Here is a 20,914-nt window from a genome sequence, read left to right on the forward strand (position 1 = left end):
TCTATTGGAAAGCCTTCCACTTGTCCCTACCCATTCCCATGCCTTGGCTTCTGGTTATTTAGCAAGTGTGTCTACTGAGCCAAGAGGTCCTGGCTGTGTGTCTGTGGCCTCTCTCAACTGGAACCTTGGACAGGGTCCACTGCAGCCATTGTCACATGGGACTGTAAGAAATAGATTTCCAAAGTGCCTTGAGCCCCCTCAGGTCCAGTTAAATATGAATAAAATCTCTGGACCCCAAAGTTAGTCTGTGGTGATACTGTGTTCCCCAATATATTGTGCACCCTAATAAACTTATCTAGGGTTAGAGAACAGAACAGCCACTAGACAAACATAGAGGCCAGAAAATGGTGACACACACACCTTTAATCCTAGCATTCTGGAAGCATTTTGGATCTCTGTGAGTTCAAAGACACACTGGAAACAGCCAGGCATGGTGACACATGCCTTTAGTCCCAGGAAATGATGGCAGGAAGCAGGAAGGTATATAAGGTATGAGGACCAGGAACTAGAGCCTGGGTAAGCTTTTAGGCTTTTAGCAGCAGTTCAGCTGCGATTCATTCCAGATGAGGACTTCCAGTTTGAAGAAACAGGATCAACTGAGAAGTTGTTGAGGTGAGGTTAGCTGTGGCCTCTTCTCTCTGATCTTTCAGCCTTCACCCCAATACCTGGCTTCAGGTTTGTTTTTTAATAAGACCTTTTAAGATTCATGCTACACTAGTTCATTGTGGCCCCTCATGTCCATGTCCTGACTCACCAAGGCAACACCAAGGGGCCTCTGAGGAAGCTCAGTTTCAAGTCCCATTTCTCATCCCTTTTGTTTTATTTTGTGAGACAGCGTCTCACCTAGCCCAGGCCAGTCTCCAACTTGCTATGTAGCTCCTGCCTCCACCTTCCAAGTGCTGGAATGAAGGTACAGGTACTCACCACCATGTTGGTTTATGTGGTGCTAGTGATGGAACCCAGGGCCTAGCATGCTAGGCAAGGACTCTAAGCTACACTGCCTGGCCACACCCTTCTGGAATGCTCTGTGTGGAGCATTGACTCCATACTGTGGTTCCAGACAAGGTACTGGGATACACTCCCACCTGACATTGCCTTGGACCTGCCCAAAGCCCTGGGTTCCTCCTTCACCCCTGGAAGTGGAATACCCTTTTGATCTCCCAGCATGCCTGGATCATCAACTCCAGGCCCAGGGCTGAGGGCACCCAGAGCTGAGGGTAGGGGCTTTATAGGAGTTCAGATCTCTCTCTCTCTCTCTCTCTCTCTGACTTTTGGACCCCTTTGCAATCCCCAGATGATGGCTTTGATTTATTTACCCTTAGGTCCTAGCAGAACAGACATCTAGAGGGCCACACAACCCCAAATAAGAATGACCTCAGGGACAGTGAGGAATGGGTGTAAAAGCCAGAAGCTTCTCTCACAAGGTCATTTCAAGCAGGGGCTGATGTCCCTGCCTGGGTGAGGCCCTGAGGTCACAGCTGCATCACAATGTTCAAATGTCCCAGCAACAGGGAAAGGCCTACAACACCCAGGGACCCTGTCATTGCAGAGGGGGTGGGGGGTGGGGGAAGGTCTGTGGTCTCCCTCAGAGACACCGGTGAGTTTCATTTTCCACTAACTTCATGCTTTGGTTCAAGGGAGGGAGGGCTTCTCCATGATGGAGGGCAGGTTGCGCCTCATGGCTGCCATCACTTTGTGTCGGGTTCTCAGGTTCGGTTTGGAGGTCTCTGCTCGTTAAGTGTCTGGGCATCTCTCTTATTTTTATTAGGAAAGGGACATGTTCCCAAGCAAGATCAGCTGGTCCTGAATGAACACACGTGGGACCGGCCACAGATGCCCAGGCTGTCCCCCGGGAGCACGCAGATCTTGAGGAGACCCTAGCCTCCCGCCTGGCTGTTTCCAGAACCCTGCACCAGGTCTGATGAGTTTCTGCTTTCTTTTGAGCAAAAGTTAATGGTTTTGTGCTGTCTGCTTGCCTCACCCTGCTCTGCAGAAAGAAAGATTGCTTTCTGGGTGGAAATAGGACCAGATCATCCCTGGGACTTTGTTTATTCTCAGAAAGCAGGAAGCCCTGTGACTCCATGGGCCTGAGCAGAAGGTGACATGTGCAAAACTCCTCCTGGCCAGTTTTGGATGGGGCTTTTGTTTGTTTATTTTTTGGGGGGTTGTTTTGTTTTGTTTGTTTGTTTTAGAATAGAATGTCTCTATGTAGTCCTGGGTGGCCTGGAACTCACTATGTAGCCCAGGATGGGCTTGAACTCAGATCTGCTTGCCTCTATCTCCTCAGTGCTGGTGTTAAAGGCATGAGTTGCCATGCCTCGCCACAAACATTTGTTTTAAATGAGCGAATGACTACAAACCAAGTCAAGCTTCCTCCATGGCTGATAGTAACTCCCAACTCCTGTCATGGGGTCTCACTGGCTCATTCTGTCAGAGTGGACAACATTTGGAAAGGGCCAGATTTTACAGCTGTGCTGGTAACTTCTGGAAAGGCCAGCTTCCACAACCTATCAGCTCTGCCATAGAGCATGGGTTGGTGGAGGCTAGTAGTCTGCTAAGTTAGTATGTTTCAAAAGGTTTCCTTCACCCCATTGTCACAAGGCTAGCCCGGACATTAGTGACTGTTTATGGGACTCACAATAGCCCAGGATAATTTGGCTCTGAATCTGCAGCATTCCAAGTGGTTCTCACCCTGTGGGTCATGACCCCATAGGGTACAATATCAAATATCCTACATATCAGATATTTACATTATAATTCATAACAGTAGCAAAATTACAGTTATCAAGTAGCAATGAAAATAATTTTATGGTTGGGGAGGTCACCACAGCTCGAGGAACTATATTAAAGGATTGCAACATTAGGAAGGTTGAGAACCACAGTCAGCCAGCCTTGTGCCGTCTTAAACACAGGTGTGTGTGTGTGTGTGTGTGTGTGTGTGTGTGTGTGTGTGTGTGTGTTTCTTCTGGGAACTTCAGTTTATCATGGAGAGGAGAGGCCATGTCTAGCTTTGAAGCCCAGGTTGCCTCTCCAGTCAGAGCAGATGCAGCTGGTGGCATCATGTGGGCACAGATACTGTAGTCTTTCTTTCAGAAAACTCCAATTCCTGGAAGATGATGCTAACTTCTGTGCTCCTAAGAGGAGAATAGGGTCTGGGGAGCAGTTTCCCTGTGAATGCCACGTTGAGTCTTTTCAGCACATTGTTGAGACCAGTGGCTTCACAGGTGTACATGTGAATTTTGAAATTCTAGCCAGGTACAGTGGCTCACAGTTCTGCAATTCTGGCACTCGGGAGGAGGCTGAGTCAGGTCAGGACTGCTATTAATTTGAGTCTAGCCTGGGCTACAGAGTGAGCCCCTCATCTGCTGTTGGTAAGATGCAATCACACGGCACCATACACTAGGGAGAGACTGTTCATGGAAGGAAGAACTGGACAACATGGTGTCTGTCATTATTTTTAAGGAATTGCCACTAGCACTCCAGCCTCCAGCAGCCTCTGCCTGCTTAATTATCACTGTAAGTCCAGAGGCAGGATCCCCACCGGCAAAAAGATGGTTCACCAAAGCCCTGGAAAATTCCAAAAGGGCTGATTACTCTCTTTACTCTGGTTCACTGTTGTATCTTTGAGAGGAACCAAGTGTCTTTGAGATATTCTTGTATCTACAAGTGAAGCACAAGTACTATGCAAAGATGAACAGTGAACCACAGCTACTCTCAGCAGCATGGCAGGGCCTCCAGAAGAGGAATAAGCAAATGACTAAAAGTTCTCAGATATGGGCTCACAGGGGACCCTGAGGTGGACTGATAGGGTAAGGAATTTATTAGAAGAGTTGCTAAGGACGTGGGCAGACAGAACAGCATGCTCTAAAGAGAGAAATCAGGGCCCACAGGTAGCTCTCAGAGGAAGAGGAAGTTTTCACAACTGGAGTCTGAAGGTTCTCTGATTTCCAAATAGGAGGCAGGAGAAGGGTAGCCACGATCCCCTCCATATCCCTGTTGATATAACTTACTCCCCTATGTGAGAATCTGAGCTAGAGATCCACAATGTGTCAGTGAGTGGCCTGGTATCTGAGAGAAGAGCTGTGCAGGTATTGTGGAGACAGAGATACTGGCCCAGTGTGCAATGCCTCAAGCAGAGTTGGCTTCATTCTGTGGGGGGCCCAGAGTGCTGACCAAGATGCTCTTGTGGGCCCTTTAGCTCCTAGGGTTTTGGGTGAGGTGGGGACTAACACACATGGGAATGCAACCTCATTCCTTGCCCAGTTGTAACCTTCATGATAGAAGTATCGAGTCCTGCTTGACCTGTTGAACAGGTTCTGAATGGGGGTGTGTGGAATTGGGAAATGATAACTATGAAATATAGACAAAGATGAAGAAAAAGAGACACAGGATAGCTTTGGGAGGGTTCTGGGTCAATACTACAGACACCTGAGTTTTATTACGCACAGCCTTTATATACTCAAAGCAAGGGGAGCAAAAAGACTCCCCCTTTGAAGGACATCACGGTTCAAAGTGCAAAATATAGTTAAGTGTAAACACTTCCTTAGTATGCAAGACATATGGTGGCCACACCTTACAGCAAAGTATCCTGTAATTAGGCCTTGAAGTATAAGATACTTGGTAACCATAGCTTTGGACAAAACATCCTATTATGCAGCCTTGCAGGGAGGAAACAAGCTCACACTCTCTGACCTTGAGTCAAGATGAAAACAAGCCAAAGCCATAAGGCACAAGCTATGGGCTCCTACAGAGAACTTATTTTAAAGATTATTTTTATTTTTGTGTATATGCATCTGTATCAATTTGTGTGTACTGCATGCACGTAAGCACCTGTGGAGGCCAGAAGAGGGCACCAGACCCCCTGGAGTTACAGTTGGTTACAAGCTGTCAGTGTAGGTGCTTGGAGCCCTTAGTTGCTGAGAAATCACTTCAGCCAGTGGAGGGGATATTTTAGAATCAGTTGTGCTATGAGACTACTGAAACAATGGACCCCAAGGCACTGGAATTGCCCCAGGGGTCCCACACTGGCAAAAGGAAAGGCTGAAGTCGGTGCCAGCTAGGGGGAGAGCTTGTCTCTCACAGAGATTTCACTGAGATCTGAGAACTTGTCAGGAGAGAGTGGAGCTGACAGTGATGAGTCAGTGACGGGCAGAACCATACCTTGACTAGGACTGCTTAGGAATGCACACGCCCTGCCTTCTGTTTAAACCTGAACCTATGTCTTAAGGGCAACGGGGCCACTTTGTTTCTCTTTCCAACATGGCCACGTTGAATAAATCTTTCTCTGCTTTTCACAATTGCTTTTCAAAATGACGTACTGGAGACGAGTGGCTGAGCTTGGCTTATTGGGGCTGCCAGGGATCAGGTTTTTGCCGTATAAAATATCTGTTCACATCCATGGTGTACAGCTTCCTGAGCTCTGAGCCTGCCTAGCTCTGCATCCCCAGCAATTCCTGTGGTGTTCTTCCATGCCCCATCCCTGCCCACATACACAGTGCTCTGCTTAGGGAGGCCTGGCCTTGTCCAGACCACAGGATCTGTCCCAGTTTGTACACAAGAGAGGTTTCAGAGACAATGTTTCTTTAGTGTTGAAACTAGGACAAACCAGGCAGACCCACCCAGAGGTTCACACTCAGACAGGACTGGTTTCCTTATGACTGATTTGTGTACTAAGCACTCCAAAGAGCTTTCTGTAAGTGCTTCATTTGTTTCAGAGGGAGCATCTGAAGCAGGCACCCAGGTTGCTGGTCTGTGGGATGACTGTATGCACATAGCTCTTTAAAGCTCTCCATTCCTAAACTGCCACAGCACCTGCAGAGTGGCTCCATGCTCAGGCTGACCTTGCTCTAGGTACACGGAGCCCATGTCTGGCTGCTGGAACAGTGCCTGCTGGGACAAGGGATGATGTGGTCTCTCCCTGCAGGTGTGCCCAGGCCACCACAGCACCATGGACCAAACACCCATCATCTGTGACTACGGTTCTGGCTTCAGCAAGGTGGGCTTTGCAGGAACCGAGGCCCCTCTGTCTGTCTTCCCCACCATCATCGGGAAACTGAAACATAACGTGAGTGACGCCCTGGCTTCATCCTCCAGTCTCCTATGCTGTTTTGGTTACTGCAACTGTCATAGCTCCCAGTGTCCTGACTTCCATACTGCTTTCTGTTAGACATCTCAGGAAGGTGGCCTTAGGGACGGACTAGAGGACGTGAGCAAGCAGCTCCCATTCAGGTTGCAGGCTCTTCTGCACACTTCATAACAGGCAGCTGCCTCTAGGTGCAGCTTCACTTTGTCCCTGGTACCTCCAGGCCCAACTGGAGCCACTGGTGGCCTTCTCCTCCTGCTTCAGGAACCTCTCCTCTAAGCTTGATTGGCAGCATCCCTCCCCACAGGTTGTGGCTCCCTCCTCCTGTGGCATTCTCTGCCACCAGCTTCCTCTGAAGTGCAGCATCTCTTTCTCTGTAGGGTAGGGTCTTAATGTGTGTTGTACCTGAAGTCATCCCACAGCACCGGGGGAGGGGAAGCACATTAACAGTGCCGTTGAGCCTCTCATTTGTGGGTGTGTCCTGAGAACACCAGTGGATGGATGCCCAGGACTCTTGAGAGTCCTGAAGCTTCATACTTGTTCTTACTCAGACCTGTGTAGCATGTGAGTTATAAACCATGTACCCATCTACATTAAGCGAGAGATGCTGCAGTGTTGGTTGTGTGCGTGTGGCAGAGGCAGTCATGCAGATGATGTTTGCAGAATATGGGTTCACAGAACCCCTGAATGAAGAACCATGGCCAAGGAGGAGTACTATGCAAAGAACATGTGGGGAGCAGCAGTGCTTATGGATCAGTTTTGTGGGATGAAGTGGAGGGTTGTAGCATGGGACAAATCCATTTCTCCATGAAGACGATAAGCAAATCTTGTACTCAGCCTGTCTCCTCCATCTTCTTTCCTTCCATTAACCACATTCCCCAGCCATGGGCAGCACGAGTGGCTCCTATGTTCAGGAGAGTTCTTTCTTTCCTTTCCCAAGCATGAGACTCAGCTGTCTCATCTGTGACCCTGATCTCTACCCAGGGCTGGTGACCAGCAGTGTGAGGGCAGTGGGGTCAGTCTCTGGAAGGAGGCCTGGAGGGGACAGAGAGGCTGAGCAAGGACAAATTCATTCTTTCCATTGCAGTCCTGGCCTACAGGCCACCCAGGGACAGGAACCAGGCCCAGCCCTGTCCACTTCCTTGCAGTAAACGATGGCTTCAAAGCTGGGTAATCAGACCTGACCCCCACACTCAGAAAACCACACACACTCAGAAAAGCATCGGAAGAGGCACAGCATTGGCAATGCCATGTCCCCTTGGCCTTTTAGTCTTTGAGGTCTCACTTCACATGCTTCCAGCAGTGCAGAGGGTCCAAAGGGAATTGCTTCCACTTGACAGAGAAGGGGGATGGGGGTTTCGGGAGGTGAGCAGCTCACCTGAGGTCTTGCTCAGACCAAGGCCAAAGCTGTGGAAAGGACTAGATAGCTGAGGGCACCAAGCTCTGTGCAGCTGGGCTGTGGCTCAGAAACCTACTGTTCTACTGCAGCATGCCTGTAGCCCTACTACTGTAGCACTACTGTAGCTCTGCAGCATTACTGTGATGCTCCACTGCAGCAAGGTACCATTGTGCCATGCTCCATGTGTCATGGACCACCATATAGCACTGCAACACTGCAGCATGATATCGCCACACAGCTGCATGGCTGCACTGTGGCACCATGCACCCATGCAGCCCATAGCATCACTGTGCTGCTCCATTGTACCATGCACTACTGTAGCACTGTCACACAGTCCTACCACATAGCTGCATGATAACAGATGGCGCCATGCACCGATGCAGCATTGCATCATCTCAGCATTGCAACATTGCCCAGCTCTATGACTGCCCTGTCACACTTGTACCATATCCTCCAACCCCCTTGTCCCTCTTCCCTGTTGCATGCTGCCTCATGCACATTGCTGCTCCCATCTAGCTTAAGCATGAGCTTATCCTGGAGACCCTGGAGTCCTCTGATGAGTGAGTATGGCTCAGGGTTCTTGCATGAGCTCACTGAGTCCTCCTGCTACACTGAAACACCCACCTTCCTTGTTTTCTTCTTTCCTCTGCTCAGACTCAGATGTGGGCACAGCCTGATGGCTCTTCAGTCTGTGCCCTTGCCCATTCTTCTCCTTTTCATCTAACCAGGAAAGTTCCTGCTAAATCTTCACAGCTCCTAATGTCTGGTTTTTGGTGGGCTGAGGTAGATTCCCAGGCCCCTCTGACACCATGGGAAGTTCAATCCACCTTGAAAGTAGGCCATCTTCCTGAAACCTATGAGCTAGCTCATGCTGCAGGTCCTTTTCCAGCAAGCCTTCCAGACCAAGTGTGCAGGATATGTCCCCATGCCTTCTCTTCAATAGTTTTTCTCTGCTGGCCTCAGTTTCCACACCTGCAGTGTGAGTGTCCTTACAGTAACCCTCAGCAGCTCTGGACCTTGCAGGCAATGGCCCCCTTTGCTAGCAACCACTGCTGAAAGTGTGCATGATTGGAGAACCTCCTCAATGTCTGGGCTAGTGATTGGTGCCAGCTTCCAGCATCCTCAGGGCACTGGCTCATGTCTATAGATGAGAGCCAGGTATGATGGGTCCAGCCCCAGCCTGCTGCTCTCAAGGGCTGTCCTGTCCTGCCCATGTTTTTCAGAACCTGCTGGTGGGGACAGAAGAAGAAGACTGTTTCATTGGAGCTGAGGCCGAAAATAATCTGTTACAGCTGAACCTGAACCGCCCCATCATCCGGGGAGCCATCACCAACTGGGACAATGTGGAGAAGGTGAGCTACAGCCTCTGGGGAAGGGGCCCATCACACCTAAGCACTTAGCACTGAGGGAAGGATCTGCTGTTAGGACCTAGCTCTGTTGCGGCTCTCAGTCCCTCCATAGTCACAGTCTCAGGGGTCCTAGTTAGGAGACCTCTGTTACGGTTCTGCCTACTCTGCTTACTGCCCATGCCACCAGGACATGTAGCATGGCATCTGGGACCCTCAGGTCCCTTGTCTTATAAGATGATATAATTGTTCCTATGCCATCATGGCTGGTAGGGAAGGACGGAAAAGAAGTCCTTAGCCTCAGAGGGAAGTAACACACAGTGAACGGTCTAACCAGCTGTCCACCACACCTGCACTTGAGGACCTGTTGCTTGCTTATGATCTAAGTGCTTGAGGCAGCTGTAGTGAAATCCTACAACGTGGCAGTAAACTTCTCAGACATTGGTTCTCTCACAACCCTCAAGGCCAAGGTGTTGTTGGGACAGGGCTGCTGCTGAGGGCTGTGAGGGAAAGCCTGCCTCAGGCTGCTCCCTGGGTTCTGGAAGGCTTGCTGACAGTGTTTGGGGGTTCCTTCACTTGTAGAGCGTTACCATAGTCTCTGTTCTCATCTCCTCAGGGCATCCTCCTGTGTGTGTTTGGTTCAGAATTCCCCATTTTGTTAGTGTAGTACCTGGATTGGATCAGGGACACACGATTCCAGTATAAGCTCCTCTCAGTGTCTCCAATAGCACCCACTGCAGTGGAGTCCAGAGATGGTGACACTGAGATCTTAGGGCTTCCACATAGGAGTTTGGGGCATCATAGCTCAGATATAGCAATGGACTAACGCAGCTTAACCAGTCAGTTCCAAGCCCAGATTTATGCCTCCACCCTCACAGAATCTGGGCACAGCTTGGGTCCTGAAGGAGAGGGTGACACTCTATGTGATGGGGTGCAGTAAAGAAACCACCAAAACGGCTGCTCCCTGGTATGGTTCAGGGGAAGTTTTTTGTTTTTTGTTTTTGTTTTTGTTTGTTTGTTTTGTGAACAAGTCAAAGAAAATATGCAGAGGCATCTGGAAGAATCCAGAACAGAGAGAAAGAGAAATAGAGTTGGACATGGCCAGGGCTGTCTGTAAGAGAGAGGAGAATGGATAGTGGAGATAGTGAGGTAGAGATAGCAGAGGGAGTGGAGGCAGGGGAAAACCCATATAGAGAGCAAACAGGTATCTGGGGGGAGGGAAGCCTTGGGAGGTGAGAAGGGCCAGCATGGAGGCTTTGCAATGTATAACAAGGGTTTGTGAGTAGGGACTGAGGAAGCCTGGAGGCCAATGGGTTTTGCTATGCCACCATAAGTACATGTTAATGGAGAGTCATGTCCCTTCTGCCAGAGGCAAGAGAAATGAAATGACTCAGGACGAGTTTCACAAGCTCCCGAGGAAGGAACGCTGCTTTTTAATCTAACTGCCAGAAACCCTGCTATATAGTCCATCTTGAACTCATTTCTAGACGTACGGAGGGCCTGAGAACTAACAAGCACGAGAAAGGGCCATGCCATCAGCAACGGGACACGTCCAAGATGGCACCCTCATGCAACATCTTTTGGGCTGTCTGAAGGTGCATGAAGCTATAGCATGGTGGCTGACTCTATCAGGCCAGGGGGAGCACACAGCATGGTAAACAGGCTGATACCAGGCCTTTGTCACCATTCACTATGTGTTTTTTTGGGGGGGTGCCCAAACCATTGTGGCATTACTCCTGGCTCTTCTAAGCTTCTATATATTGGTTTCAAACATGTACCCACATGCCAACATCTCTGAGGGACCATCCTCTAAATACCATCTTGTCCCTCATTCATCCCACAACAACACCTTATGCTGACACAGAGGCCACGGAAGGGTGCTGCTTTCTGGCTTTCTTCCCATGACTTGCTCAGCCTGCTTTCTTACAGAACCCAGTACCACCAGCCCAGGGATGGCCCCACCCACAATGGACCAGGCTCTCTCACATTGATCACTAATTAAGGAAATGTCCTATAGCTGGATCTTGTTCGTTTGTTTATTTTTGTTGTTGTTGGGTTTTTTTTTTTGTTTGTTTGTTTTTGAGACAAGAGTTTCTCTGTAAAATAGTCCTGGTCCACTGCTTTGTGGACCAGGTTGGCCTTGAACTCACAGAGAGCTACCTGCCTTTGCCTAATACTGGGATTAAAGGCATGCACCACCAATGCCTGGCTATAGCTGGATCTCATGCAGACATTTTCTCAATTGATTATCAGTTGAGGTTCTCTCCTCTAATGACTCTAGCTTGTGTCAAGTTGACAAAAACTAGCAATATGTATTTGTTTTATGTATATGACTGTTTTGTCTATCCTGTCTATGTGCACCACCTGCATGCCTGGTGGCTGTGGAGACTAGAAGAAGTTCTCAAATTCTCTGGAAATGGAGTTACAGATTGTTGTGAGCCACCACATGGCTATTGGAAACTAAAACCAGGTCCTCTGCAAGAGCTGACAGTGCTCTTTACCACTGAGTTATCCAGCCCAAGACAAGGGCCCTTACAAGTGACTAGTAAAGCTGGGCTGAGTAGAGGTACTCATTTGCCATTCCAGCTCCAGGGTAGCAGAAGCAGGAGAGTCAGGAGTTCAAAGCCAGCCTAGGCTACTAGGCCCTTTCTTAATATAAAATGGTAATCAAATTATAATAAGGGCTCTACAGTGGATCCTAATTCATGAGACTATGGCCTAAGTAAAGGAGATCAGGACACAGACCTACAGAGCATGACCATGTGAGAAGATGGGGAAGACAACATCAGTAAGCCAAAGAGACAAGCCTCCAGAGGGGCCAGCAGGGATACAGCATCTCAGATCTCTAGTCTAGGTGTGAATGTCAACCCCCTTTCAAGGTTCTAAGGACAAACAAAAGTTCACACTGGGGAACCAATGAGTTTACTGGCCTAACTTATATAACACAGGGGAAGAGTACTCAAACGAGCATGGGGGACCCAAAAATAGCCACAATGAATGTCTTCAGTCAGCATAGATGATGGCTTCCCCACTATATTAGTCAGGGTTCTCTAGAGTAACAGAAATTATAGAATTAGTCTCTCTATACATAGAAAGGGGATTTATTAGAATGACTTACAGGCTATGGTCCAGCCAATCCAACATGACTGCCTATGAACAGAAGGTCAAAGGATCCAGTAATTGTTCAGTCCCTGAAGTTGGATGTCTTCAGCTGAAATCCTGAAGTAGGCTCTAATGCCAGGGAAGGAATGGATGACCAGTGAGAAGCAGGCAAAAGCAATTCTGTTGCAGGATATTTGATCACACTAGGAAGATCACTGTTTTACCTCATCTGCCTAGGCACCTTCTGATTGGTTTAATAAAGAGTTGAATGGCCAATAGTTAGACAGGAAGATGATAGGCCAGTCTTCTGGGCAGAGATAGGTACTTTGGGTTAGAATCTGGAGTGGGGAATTCACCAGCAAGACCCCTGAGGAAGTTGGTCATACAATACCGAGGAGAGGTAATAAGCCATGTGGCAGACTGTAGATTAATATAAACAGGTTAATTTAAGTTATAAGAGCTAATTGGGCCTAAGCTAAAGCCAAGCTTTCATAATTAATAAAAAGTCTCTGTGTCATTATTTGGGAGCTGGCAGTTCAAAGAAAGTCCCACTGTAAGCTTCCTTCTTCCATGTCCTTTATATAGGGTTCCAGCAGAAGGTGTGCCCAGATTAGAGGTGCATCTTCCCATCTCAGAAGTGGATCTTCCCACTTTAGATGGTATAATTAAGCAAAACTCCCTTAGAGTTGTTCTCAGCAATGTAATTGGTCTATTTTACTCTTTACTCTTGGGGGGGGGGGTCGCCACCCAGCTCCCAAATAAATCACAGAGACTTACTCTTTCTTATGAATACTCAGCCTTAGCTCGGCTTGTTTCTACCCAGGTTTTCTTAACTTAACTTATCAGGTCTACCTTTTGCCTCTGGGCTTTTATCTTTCTCTTTTCTCTCTAACTTTCTTTACTTCTTACTCCATGTCTAGTTGTATGGCTAGGTGGCTGGATGGTTGTGTGGCTTGCCCCTGATGTCCCCCCCTCCTTTTCTTGCTTCTCAATTTTCTCTTCCCAGATTTCTCCTATTTATTCTCTCTGCCTGACATCCCTGCCTATCCTTTCTTCTGCCTTGCTATTGGCTGTTTAGCTCTTTATTAGACCAATCAGGTGTTTTAGACAGGAAAGTATCCCAGCTTCACAGAGTTAAACAAATACAACATAAAAGAATGCAACACATCTTTGCATCATTAAACAAACATTCCACAGCTGTAGAGTCCTACAGAGGTTTTCTAGTGAGAACTTACTCAGGGTCCAAGAATCTGAGTTTGCTTTACCCAGCAGGGCTGCACAAAGGGATGATTTGACCACAGGCATGGTTACCAGGTATTTGGAAGGGTCTACACTTGGCTGTGTGGTGTGCTTTGATCTAGTAAGGGGGAGATCTTTTGCCCTGCCCCTTGGCATTGTTATAAAAAGTCCTTTTGAAGAGGCAGAAGGGGCCTTTGGGTATTGACTCAGGTACTCCCAAAGCTATCCTGTGTTTCTGTCTTTTTTCTTTTTGGCTGGGTCTCTCTTTCTAACTAATATTTTCTTATCCCTCTCTGTCCTTCATAGGAACCCTGGGAAAAGTGGGAGCAGACCTCCCACACACAGCATGAACAAATGTAACACATTTTCAACTAATATTCTACAACACAGCCATTTGTGGGTTTTAGTTAATTCCAGATACAGTCAGGTTGACAACCAAGAATAACCATTACACCTATGGCTGAGTGGATGGAGCTGTCCCCTAGCCATCCTAGCCTGTATACTCTAGCCTCTCCAGAAACCCTAAGAACACATGCATTTAGGGCAGAATGTTATATAAATGGCTGGAAGGAGTAGCTGGATACTCAGGTGAGAATCCAATGATCTTTCCCCATCCTCTTCAGAGGGAATGTCAACAGTGCACAGGCTGGTCCTGACACACTTTTACAAACAGAGAGAGCTCATCTAGTAAAGATGATGGCAGTTTGGCTCAGAGGACAGAACCTTACAACAGGAATGAACAGTATGCCTCTTTGGCAATGCTGTCATCAGAGGCCCATACTCCCTGAGGGGGTGGATGGTTTCTTCCATTGTAAAAATGAGAATGGAGGCTAAGTAAGGTCACCTTCATGGTCCTGGGCAGGCACATATTATGTGGCAAACTTTCATCATTGCTAGGTTTTCTCTGTGACACCCAAACACCTGTGTTTCTACCTCATCTACCTCATTTTGGTGCATGTATCTGTCACCATCAGACCCAAGAGACCTTTAGATAGATTCTGCCAATCCCTGCCAACCCCATTCCCTAACTTCAGGCCTGGTGTATCATCAGAGGCTGAATCATGCTTTGATGGTGATCCAGAGGTGCTGTCTACAATTCAGCCATCCTTTGGAATTATTGGGGTCTGGTCCTGGGGCATTTTGGATACCCAGACCACTGGATTTCTGTGTGCAATGTGTACTTGCAGGGTGCCAACCAAGTCATTTCATATGCTCCACATCATCTCTAGATGGACTACAAAATCTCAGTGTCATCACTACACAAATTATGAGACAGTGAATTGCTTAAAGAACAGTGACAAGGGGATGAGTCTGAATATGTTCACTGCAGCCACAGCTTTTGTTTTGTCTTGTTTTGTTTTGTTTTGAGATAGAGTCTCATGTAGCTCAGGCTGGCCTCCAACTTGCTTTGTGGTTTAAGATAGCCTTGAACTTTTGACTCTCTTGCCTCCACCTCTTGAGTAATGGGATTTCAGGTGTGTACTACCACACTTGGTTTATATAGTACTGGGGATGGACTGTGGGGCTTTGTGCATGCTAGGGAAATGTTCTAGCAACTGAGTTATAGTCAATGCCCCCAATTTTTCTCCAAACATTTTTGATTCTTGGTTGGCTAAATCTTTAGATGTAGAATCTACAGATCTGGAGCTCAACTGTACTGATTTGTCAGAAGGATGGAGGAATATATAACAGAGATGATAGATAGCTAGGTAATAAATGATAGGCATAGAGAGATGGATGTTAGACAAGTGGTTCTCAACCTGCGGGTCACAACCCCTTTGGATAGCATATCAGATATATACATTATGATTCATAACAGTAGCAGAATTACAGTTATAAACTATCAACAAAATAATTTTATGGTAGGATGCTCACTTCAATATGAAGAATTATATTAAAGGGTCACAGCATTAGGAAGGTTGAGAACCACTGAGTTAGATAGGTAGATGATTGATAATTGATAGGTAGATAAATGATGGACAGAAGGTAGATTGACAGATTGATGGTGGACACAGATGCAGACAGATGCAGAACAGACAGAGAAAACAGACAAATAATAGGCGTTAAATAGGTAGTGAGATGAACAGATAGGTATAGATGGGTAGTAGTAGATTATATCTAGAGAGAGACTAGTTGGTAAACAGAAGACAGAAAGATGATTTAGGAAGCTAATAGATGTATCTGATACATCGATTACTAGATGAGTGGTAACAATCAGCATGTCTCTGGACAGCGAACAACTCGCCTACTGTCCTCTCTCTACAGATTTGGCATCACTCCTTCTACCAGGCTCTCCACATCTCCCCCGAGCAGCACCCTGTAATGATAACAGAGCCACCGCTAAACAGCAAGGATGTTAAATCAAGAATGACACAGGTAATGGGGTATGGGGCCAGCTGAGGCAGGAAGGGTCCCGAATTAAAAGTTCCCTGGCTCTGGCCTCATCCTGGTCCTTCCTGCCATGATGGACTTGGTGGTGGATTGATGGAGTTTAAGGGTGGATCCCCATCTGTGAGTACTCCAGGCAGAGCACAGATGGCAGAGTCCTCCTTAGGCTGCAGTGGGGCTAGGTGCTGTGGCTGCAGGAAGCTGCCCCTTCCCCAGCTGCCAGAGTTCTCATCCTGATGCCCAGCTTCTCCTACAGAGGACACAGGAAAGCTAATAAAGCAGGTGGCCAAGTTGGCTCATCTGGCTAGCATCCCTGGAGCTCAGTGGGATCTCCTGCAGTGATTTGCATATCTCAGAGGCCACTTAGACCTGGAAACCGCAGTTCTACCCATCACGGCACAGGTGTGAGCTCACATCAAACAAGCCCCAAACTGGTCCCTGATCCCCCACCCCAGTGTGGACAGTCAGATCATGGAAATGGCTGCAGCTGGCTCCCCTGAGGACTGGGCATGGCTGGCTTCACCCAAAAAGCATCCAACGTCCATGAGGTTTTCAGCAAACTAGAATGGGATGAGACTGTCCTGACACAACTGTCTGTCTACTCCTCGACTGTAGTAGACAACGGAGCAGGAGGGTGTGTGCACGCCAGGAAGGAGGCCTGTGAGGAACTGTGAAGGCAGGGACTGAGCAGCTCAACCGGCTGGTGTGCTCCCTGCAGAGCCCAGCAGAACAAAGACACATGGAGATGAAGGTTCAAGACTAGTCCGATCAGAAAAGTAGATGATTGGCTCCCATGGCTGGGGCTATCCCCTCCTTTTTCTCCTTCTCCTTGGACAAACTCAATATCACTTGTCTAGATAGATACTTGCAGGTATATAGGACAGCAAAGTGACTCCCATAAACAGTTTCAAGCAGTCCTTTCTGGGGCCACCCCTTCCGGCAGGAAGGTCATCAGCGGTGATATTTTGTACAGTTGTTAGAAGGTGTCTGTGGAGTGTAAAGATGCTGGTACAAGGGAAAGGCTTAGTCAGACTAGCAGTTTGACCGACATTCAAGCACAAGCAGGAAGAGAGTGTCCAAGAGCTGCTAGTTGGAGAGTCAGACTACAGGGCCTAGTAACAAGAAGATACACCCCAAAGCATGCTGACAAGCTGAACTCACAGACCTTATCTTAACACTAACACTCTCACAATGCCGACCTGTCCAGTGGCCAGGGAGAGGTGGGGCCCCTGGTGGGTCTCACCATTATGTCCTGATCCAACTAGCCTTCTTATCATCCATTATAGAAGTATCTAGAAAGAGCCAGGGCACCAATGTCCTAATTAGCATTAGCACAGCCTAGAGCCACCTGAAAAAAAGTCTCAACTAATTGCCATTATCATATTAGTCTATGTGCATGTATGTGGGAGATTATCTTGGTTGTTAATTGATGTAGCAGGGCCCAGCCCATTGTAGGCAGCATCATTCCTGCAGGTGGTCCTGGGTTGTATAAGAAAGGTAGCCTGAGCAGAAGCCTTTGAGTGAGCCAGCAAGCATTGTTTCTCCATGATTCCTGCCCTGTGTTCCTGCCCTGGTGCATCACTGACTTCCCTCAGTGATGATCCATGACCAGCAAGTATTCACCAAATAAGCCCTCTGCTCCCCTAAGTTGCTCTAGGTCAGAGTGTTTTAATCACAGAATGAAACTAGAGCAACCACTTCACAGCAGAGCTAGCTGGAGATAAGTGCTGGCCACCCCGGACTTAGTCTCCCTGAATCCACAGCCCGCTACAAGAGGCACTCATGAGCACCCGGGCAGTGTGTGCCACCTGGCCAGCCAGCATGCCAATCTTCCTCCCCAGATCCTCTTTGAAACCTTCAACGTCCCTGCCCTGTACATGGCTAACCAAGGGGTCCTCTCCATGTACGCTGCTGGCAGAACCTCTGGTGAGTGGCCCTGTGGGATCCCCATCCTTCCCAGACACACTGTCCAGTTCTTGGGGCTGGGGATACTCACCACAGCATGCAGCCTCTCCCTGACAAATAAAAGCACAGGAGGGGGTAGCAAGATGGGTCAGTAGGTAAAGGTGCCGAGTCTAAATACCCCATTTAATTCCCCCGACCCATATGGTGGAAGGAGAGAACTGACTCCTGAGGATTGTCCTCTGACCCCCACATATGGGCAGGCACTTGAGGAACCCCCCCACACACACACACACGCACGCACGCACGCACACAGGCAAGTGTTCATTAAAAAAAAAGCAAAGGACATTCTTCAAGATGCACAATGATCCTCACTTCATAATAAGAGCACTGGGAACTCAGAGTAATAATCAGTCAGGCAGTTTATTTTCTGACCTGTATAGTTGGGTGGAGAAAATGCATTTTATTTTTTAAGAATTGTTTTTTAAGTGTGTGTGTGTGTGTGTGTGTGTGTGTGTGTGTGTGTGTGTGTGTATACAGTGCCCTCAGAAACTGGCAGCATAGACCCTGGAGCTGGCGTTCCAGGCAGTGGTGGATCACCCGATGGGTCCCCTGAAGAAGTAGTAGAGACTGTTAACTGCTGACTCCCCACATAGTGGTTTTTATGATCCCTGATTACAAAAGCCCTCTGCCCTTTGTTTCCCATAAGCTGGTTCTCCAGAAAGTTAAAATCACCCTCTCCTTAGCCTTGCCCCTCCCCCAACGCCCTGTCCTGCAGGGCTCCAGATCCCTTCCTCCTCCAGATACTCAGCTCAGTCACCTGGCAGACTGTAACTTTTCAACCGAAGATAAACTAAAAGATGGCTGTTGCCATCTGCTAGCTGGGGAGGACAGGGGCCTAATGCATCGTGACCTGTGGTCCTCTGGTGAGCTCTGGATACACCATATTCTGAAAATGGACCGTAATGAATTATTTCTTACACACGCCTGGTTCTTCTTACTCCTTCTCTTCTTTCTTCTGGTGACACAGCATGTTCCCAGAATGCAGACTCATTTTTCTTTCTTAACCAATTTGTGAAGAAGGTGTTACTGAATGAAATGAACATTTTTAAGGAGCGCTGACACATGGGTGGGCTCACAAACCATCACAATCCCGCCCACGGTTCCCATTGTGCCATTCTGCCCCTCCCACCATTGAGATAACGCCTGCATTTTCTAGATTTTGTGAATGGAACAGTGCCACCAGCATTCGGCCATCAGTTGCTTTTTCACTCTGTTCACTATGTGGCGGTTCTTTTGTGCTGTCACAGCATCCATAGTTCACTTGCTCTTCTTGCTGAGCCACGGTAGTGTGGTTCCATGTCAGAAATGTGCCAAGCTTTTGTCTACTTATCTGGGGATGGAGTTGGACATGTTTCCGGTTTGGGGGATTGTGATGGAGCTCCTATGGACATCCACACATCTTTGAGTGGGTCTTCCTGCAGCATGTGGAACAGCAGTAGCTCTCCATGGTTCTTCTACAGCTCTGAAGTATTGCCCTTCTCACTGCTGAGACAAAAACACCCGACAGGAGCAACTTAAGGAGGGAAGGGATGGTCTGGCTCAGAGTTTGAGGGCGCAGTCTGTCACGGCAGGCAAGGCACGGCCATGGGTGCTAACGGCAGCTGGCCACCTTGCAGCCACAGTCGAGGAGCAGACAGAGGTAACATTGATGCTCAGCTCACTTTGTGTTCATCCCAGGATCCCAGCCCATGGGATGGTGCCACCAGCATTCAGGGTGGGTCCTCCCTCTTGAATGGATGCAACCTGGAAACTCTACCACAGACATGCCCAGAGGCTTGTGTTCCTGGTGATTCCTGATCCTGTCAAGTTGGCAACACTAAGCATCCCACCTGCTAGCTCTTGGGTGACCAGTGTTCTTATTGTGGCATTCTCATAGAAGTGGCACGGTGTTCTCTCCTGCTTTTAAAATATGCTCTCCTCAGAGCCAAGGACTCTGATCTCACCCTCTTGTGTCTGTGTCAGTGACAGTGGTTCTCGGGTGTTTGAGCAGGTTCTGTGTATTCCCACCACTCTCTTCCCAGTCCTCCTCCAAGGTCTTTCATCAGAAGCGTGTTTCATCAGGTGTGCTCCCACCCAGCTTCTGCTTCCCTAACCACAGTCTTTTCAAGAGAGTCCCATTTATCAATGTTTTCATGTTTGGTGCCATGCCCAAAAATAATTTCCTGGACCCCAACAGTTTTCTGCTTTCTTCTAGACATTTATAGAGTTTAGCTTAATGTTCTGTTCTGTGTTCCATTTGAATGGATTTCTAAGGTATCCTGTAAGACAGGAATGAAACGTGTGTGTTGTTATTCCTGTGGTGTTTATTAAACAGACCTCTCTTAGCTGTGGACAATGGATGAGTGCTGAGGTGTAGATGTAACTGTCTTGTTAAATAAGAAACACAGAGCCAATTGCAGAGTTAAAAGCCAAGAGGTCAGAGCAACAGCTGAGAGCTGAAAACCTTACCCTTCACTGCTGCTCTGTCTTTCCTCTCCACCAGAGAGCTACTTCCTGGGTCCTGTCTTTTATATAGACTTTCTGTTCTGCCTTCTCATTGGTTGTAAACCCAGTCACATGACCTCCTCATCACTGCCTGTCTGTATAGACCTCCAGGTCTTCTGTGGTTGGTATTGAGATTAAAGGTGTGTGTCGCCATGCTGGCTGTGTCCTTGAACACACAGAGATCCGCCTAGCTCTGCCTCCCAAGTGCTGGGATTAAAGGCATGCACCACCACCACTCAGCTTCTGCTATGGCTTGCTCTGACCCCAAGGTAACTTTATTAATATACAAATAAAGTCACATTTCAGTACAAATAAAATATCACTATACTGAGGGAGGGAGGATCAGTCTCCTTTGGGGTGTCAACACATATATACATACATACATACACACACACACACACACACACACACACACACACACAGGCAAAAACACATAAAAATAGATTTTTTTTTTTTAAAGAAAGAAAGTAGAATGGGCCTGTTTGGGTCCAGGGTGGTGACAGGAGGAAGCAGAGGATGGACAATGTGACCGAACTAGAAAGTATGGAGCTGTCCCAGGGAAGCCTATGGTTCTGTGCTGTTATTACACACACACACACACACACACACACACACACACACACACACACACGATGAAAATCACATTTTATAAACTAAGAAAGAGACACGATTCCTTTTCCTTCCTTGAAATGCCTTTGCATCTGTTTGAGGGTGATTTTCCCACGTTTGCCCTGGCTGACCTCTGAGCTCATGGCCCTGTCCAATCAATCTTTTTTTTTTTTTTTTTTAATTCTAGGTCAATACCACCTGGTCTTGATGACCATGGCTCATACTGAGTCTTGAAATGAGGTAGTTTGTCCTACCCTCTGGATTTCTTGAGTTTGAGATGTGGGCTCTGCTAGGTCTCCC

General features: G+C 47.8%; 1 protein-coding gene across 1 annotated transcript in view; it reads left to right on the forward strand.

Moving 5' to 3' along the window:
- Positions 1-20,914, forward strand: part of LOC118591610 (actin-85C-like) — a 41,394-nt gene that overhangs the window by 2,998 nt on the left and 17,482 nt on the right. The window contains exons 2-6 of the mRNA XM_036200066.1: positions 1,769-1,916; positions 5,924-6,064; positions 8,705-8,833; positions 15,434-15,544; positions 17,398-17,482. Of these exons, the coding sequence (XP_036055959.1) occupies positions 5,948-6,064; positions 8,705-8,833; positions 15,434-15,544; positions 17,398-17,482 (442 nt within the window). The 5' untranslated portion in view covers positions 1,769-1,916; positions 5,924-5,947. The remainder of the gene's footprint in view (positions 1-1,768; positions 1,917-5,923; positions 6,065-8,704; positions 8,834-15,433; positions 15,545-17,397; positions 17,483-20,914) is intronic.

This window comes from Onychomys torridus, chromosome 1 (genome assembly GCF_903995425.1).
Source record: "Onychomys torridus chromosome 1, mOncTor1.1, whole genome shotgun sequence".
NCBI classification, from domain to species: Eukaryota; Metazoa; Chordata; class Mammalia; order Rodentia; family Cricetidae; genus Onychomys; species Onychomys torridus.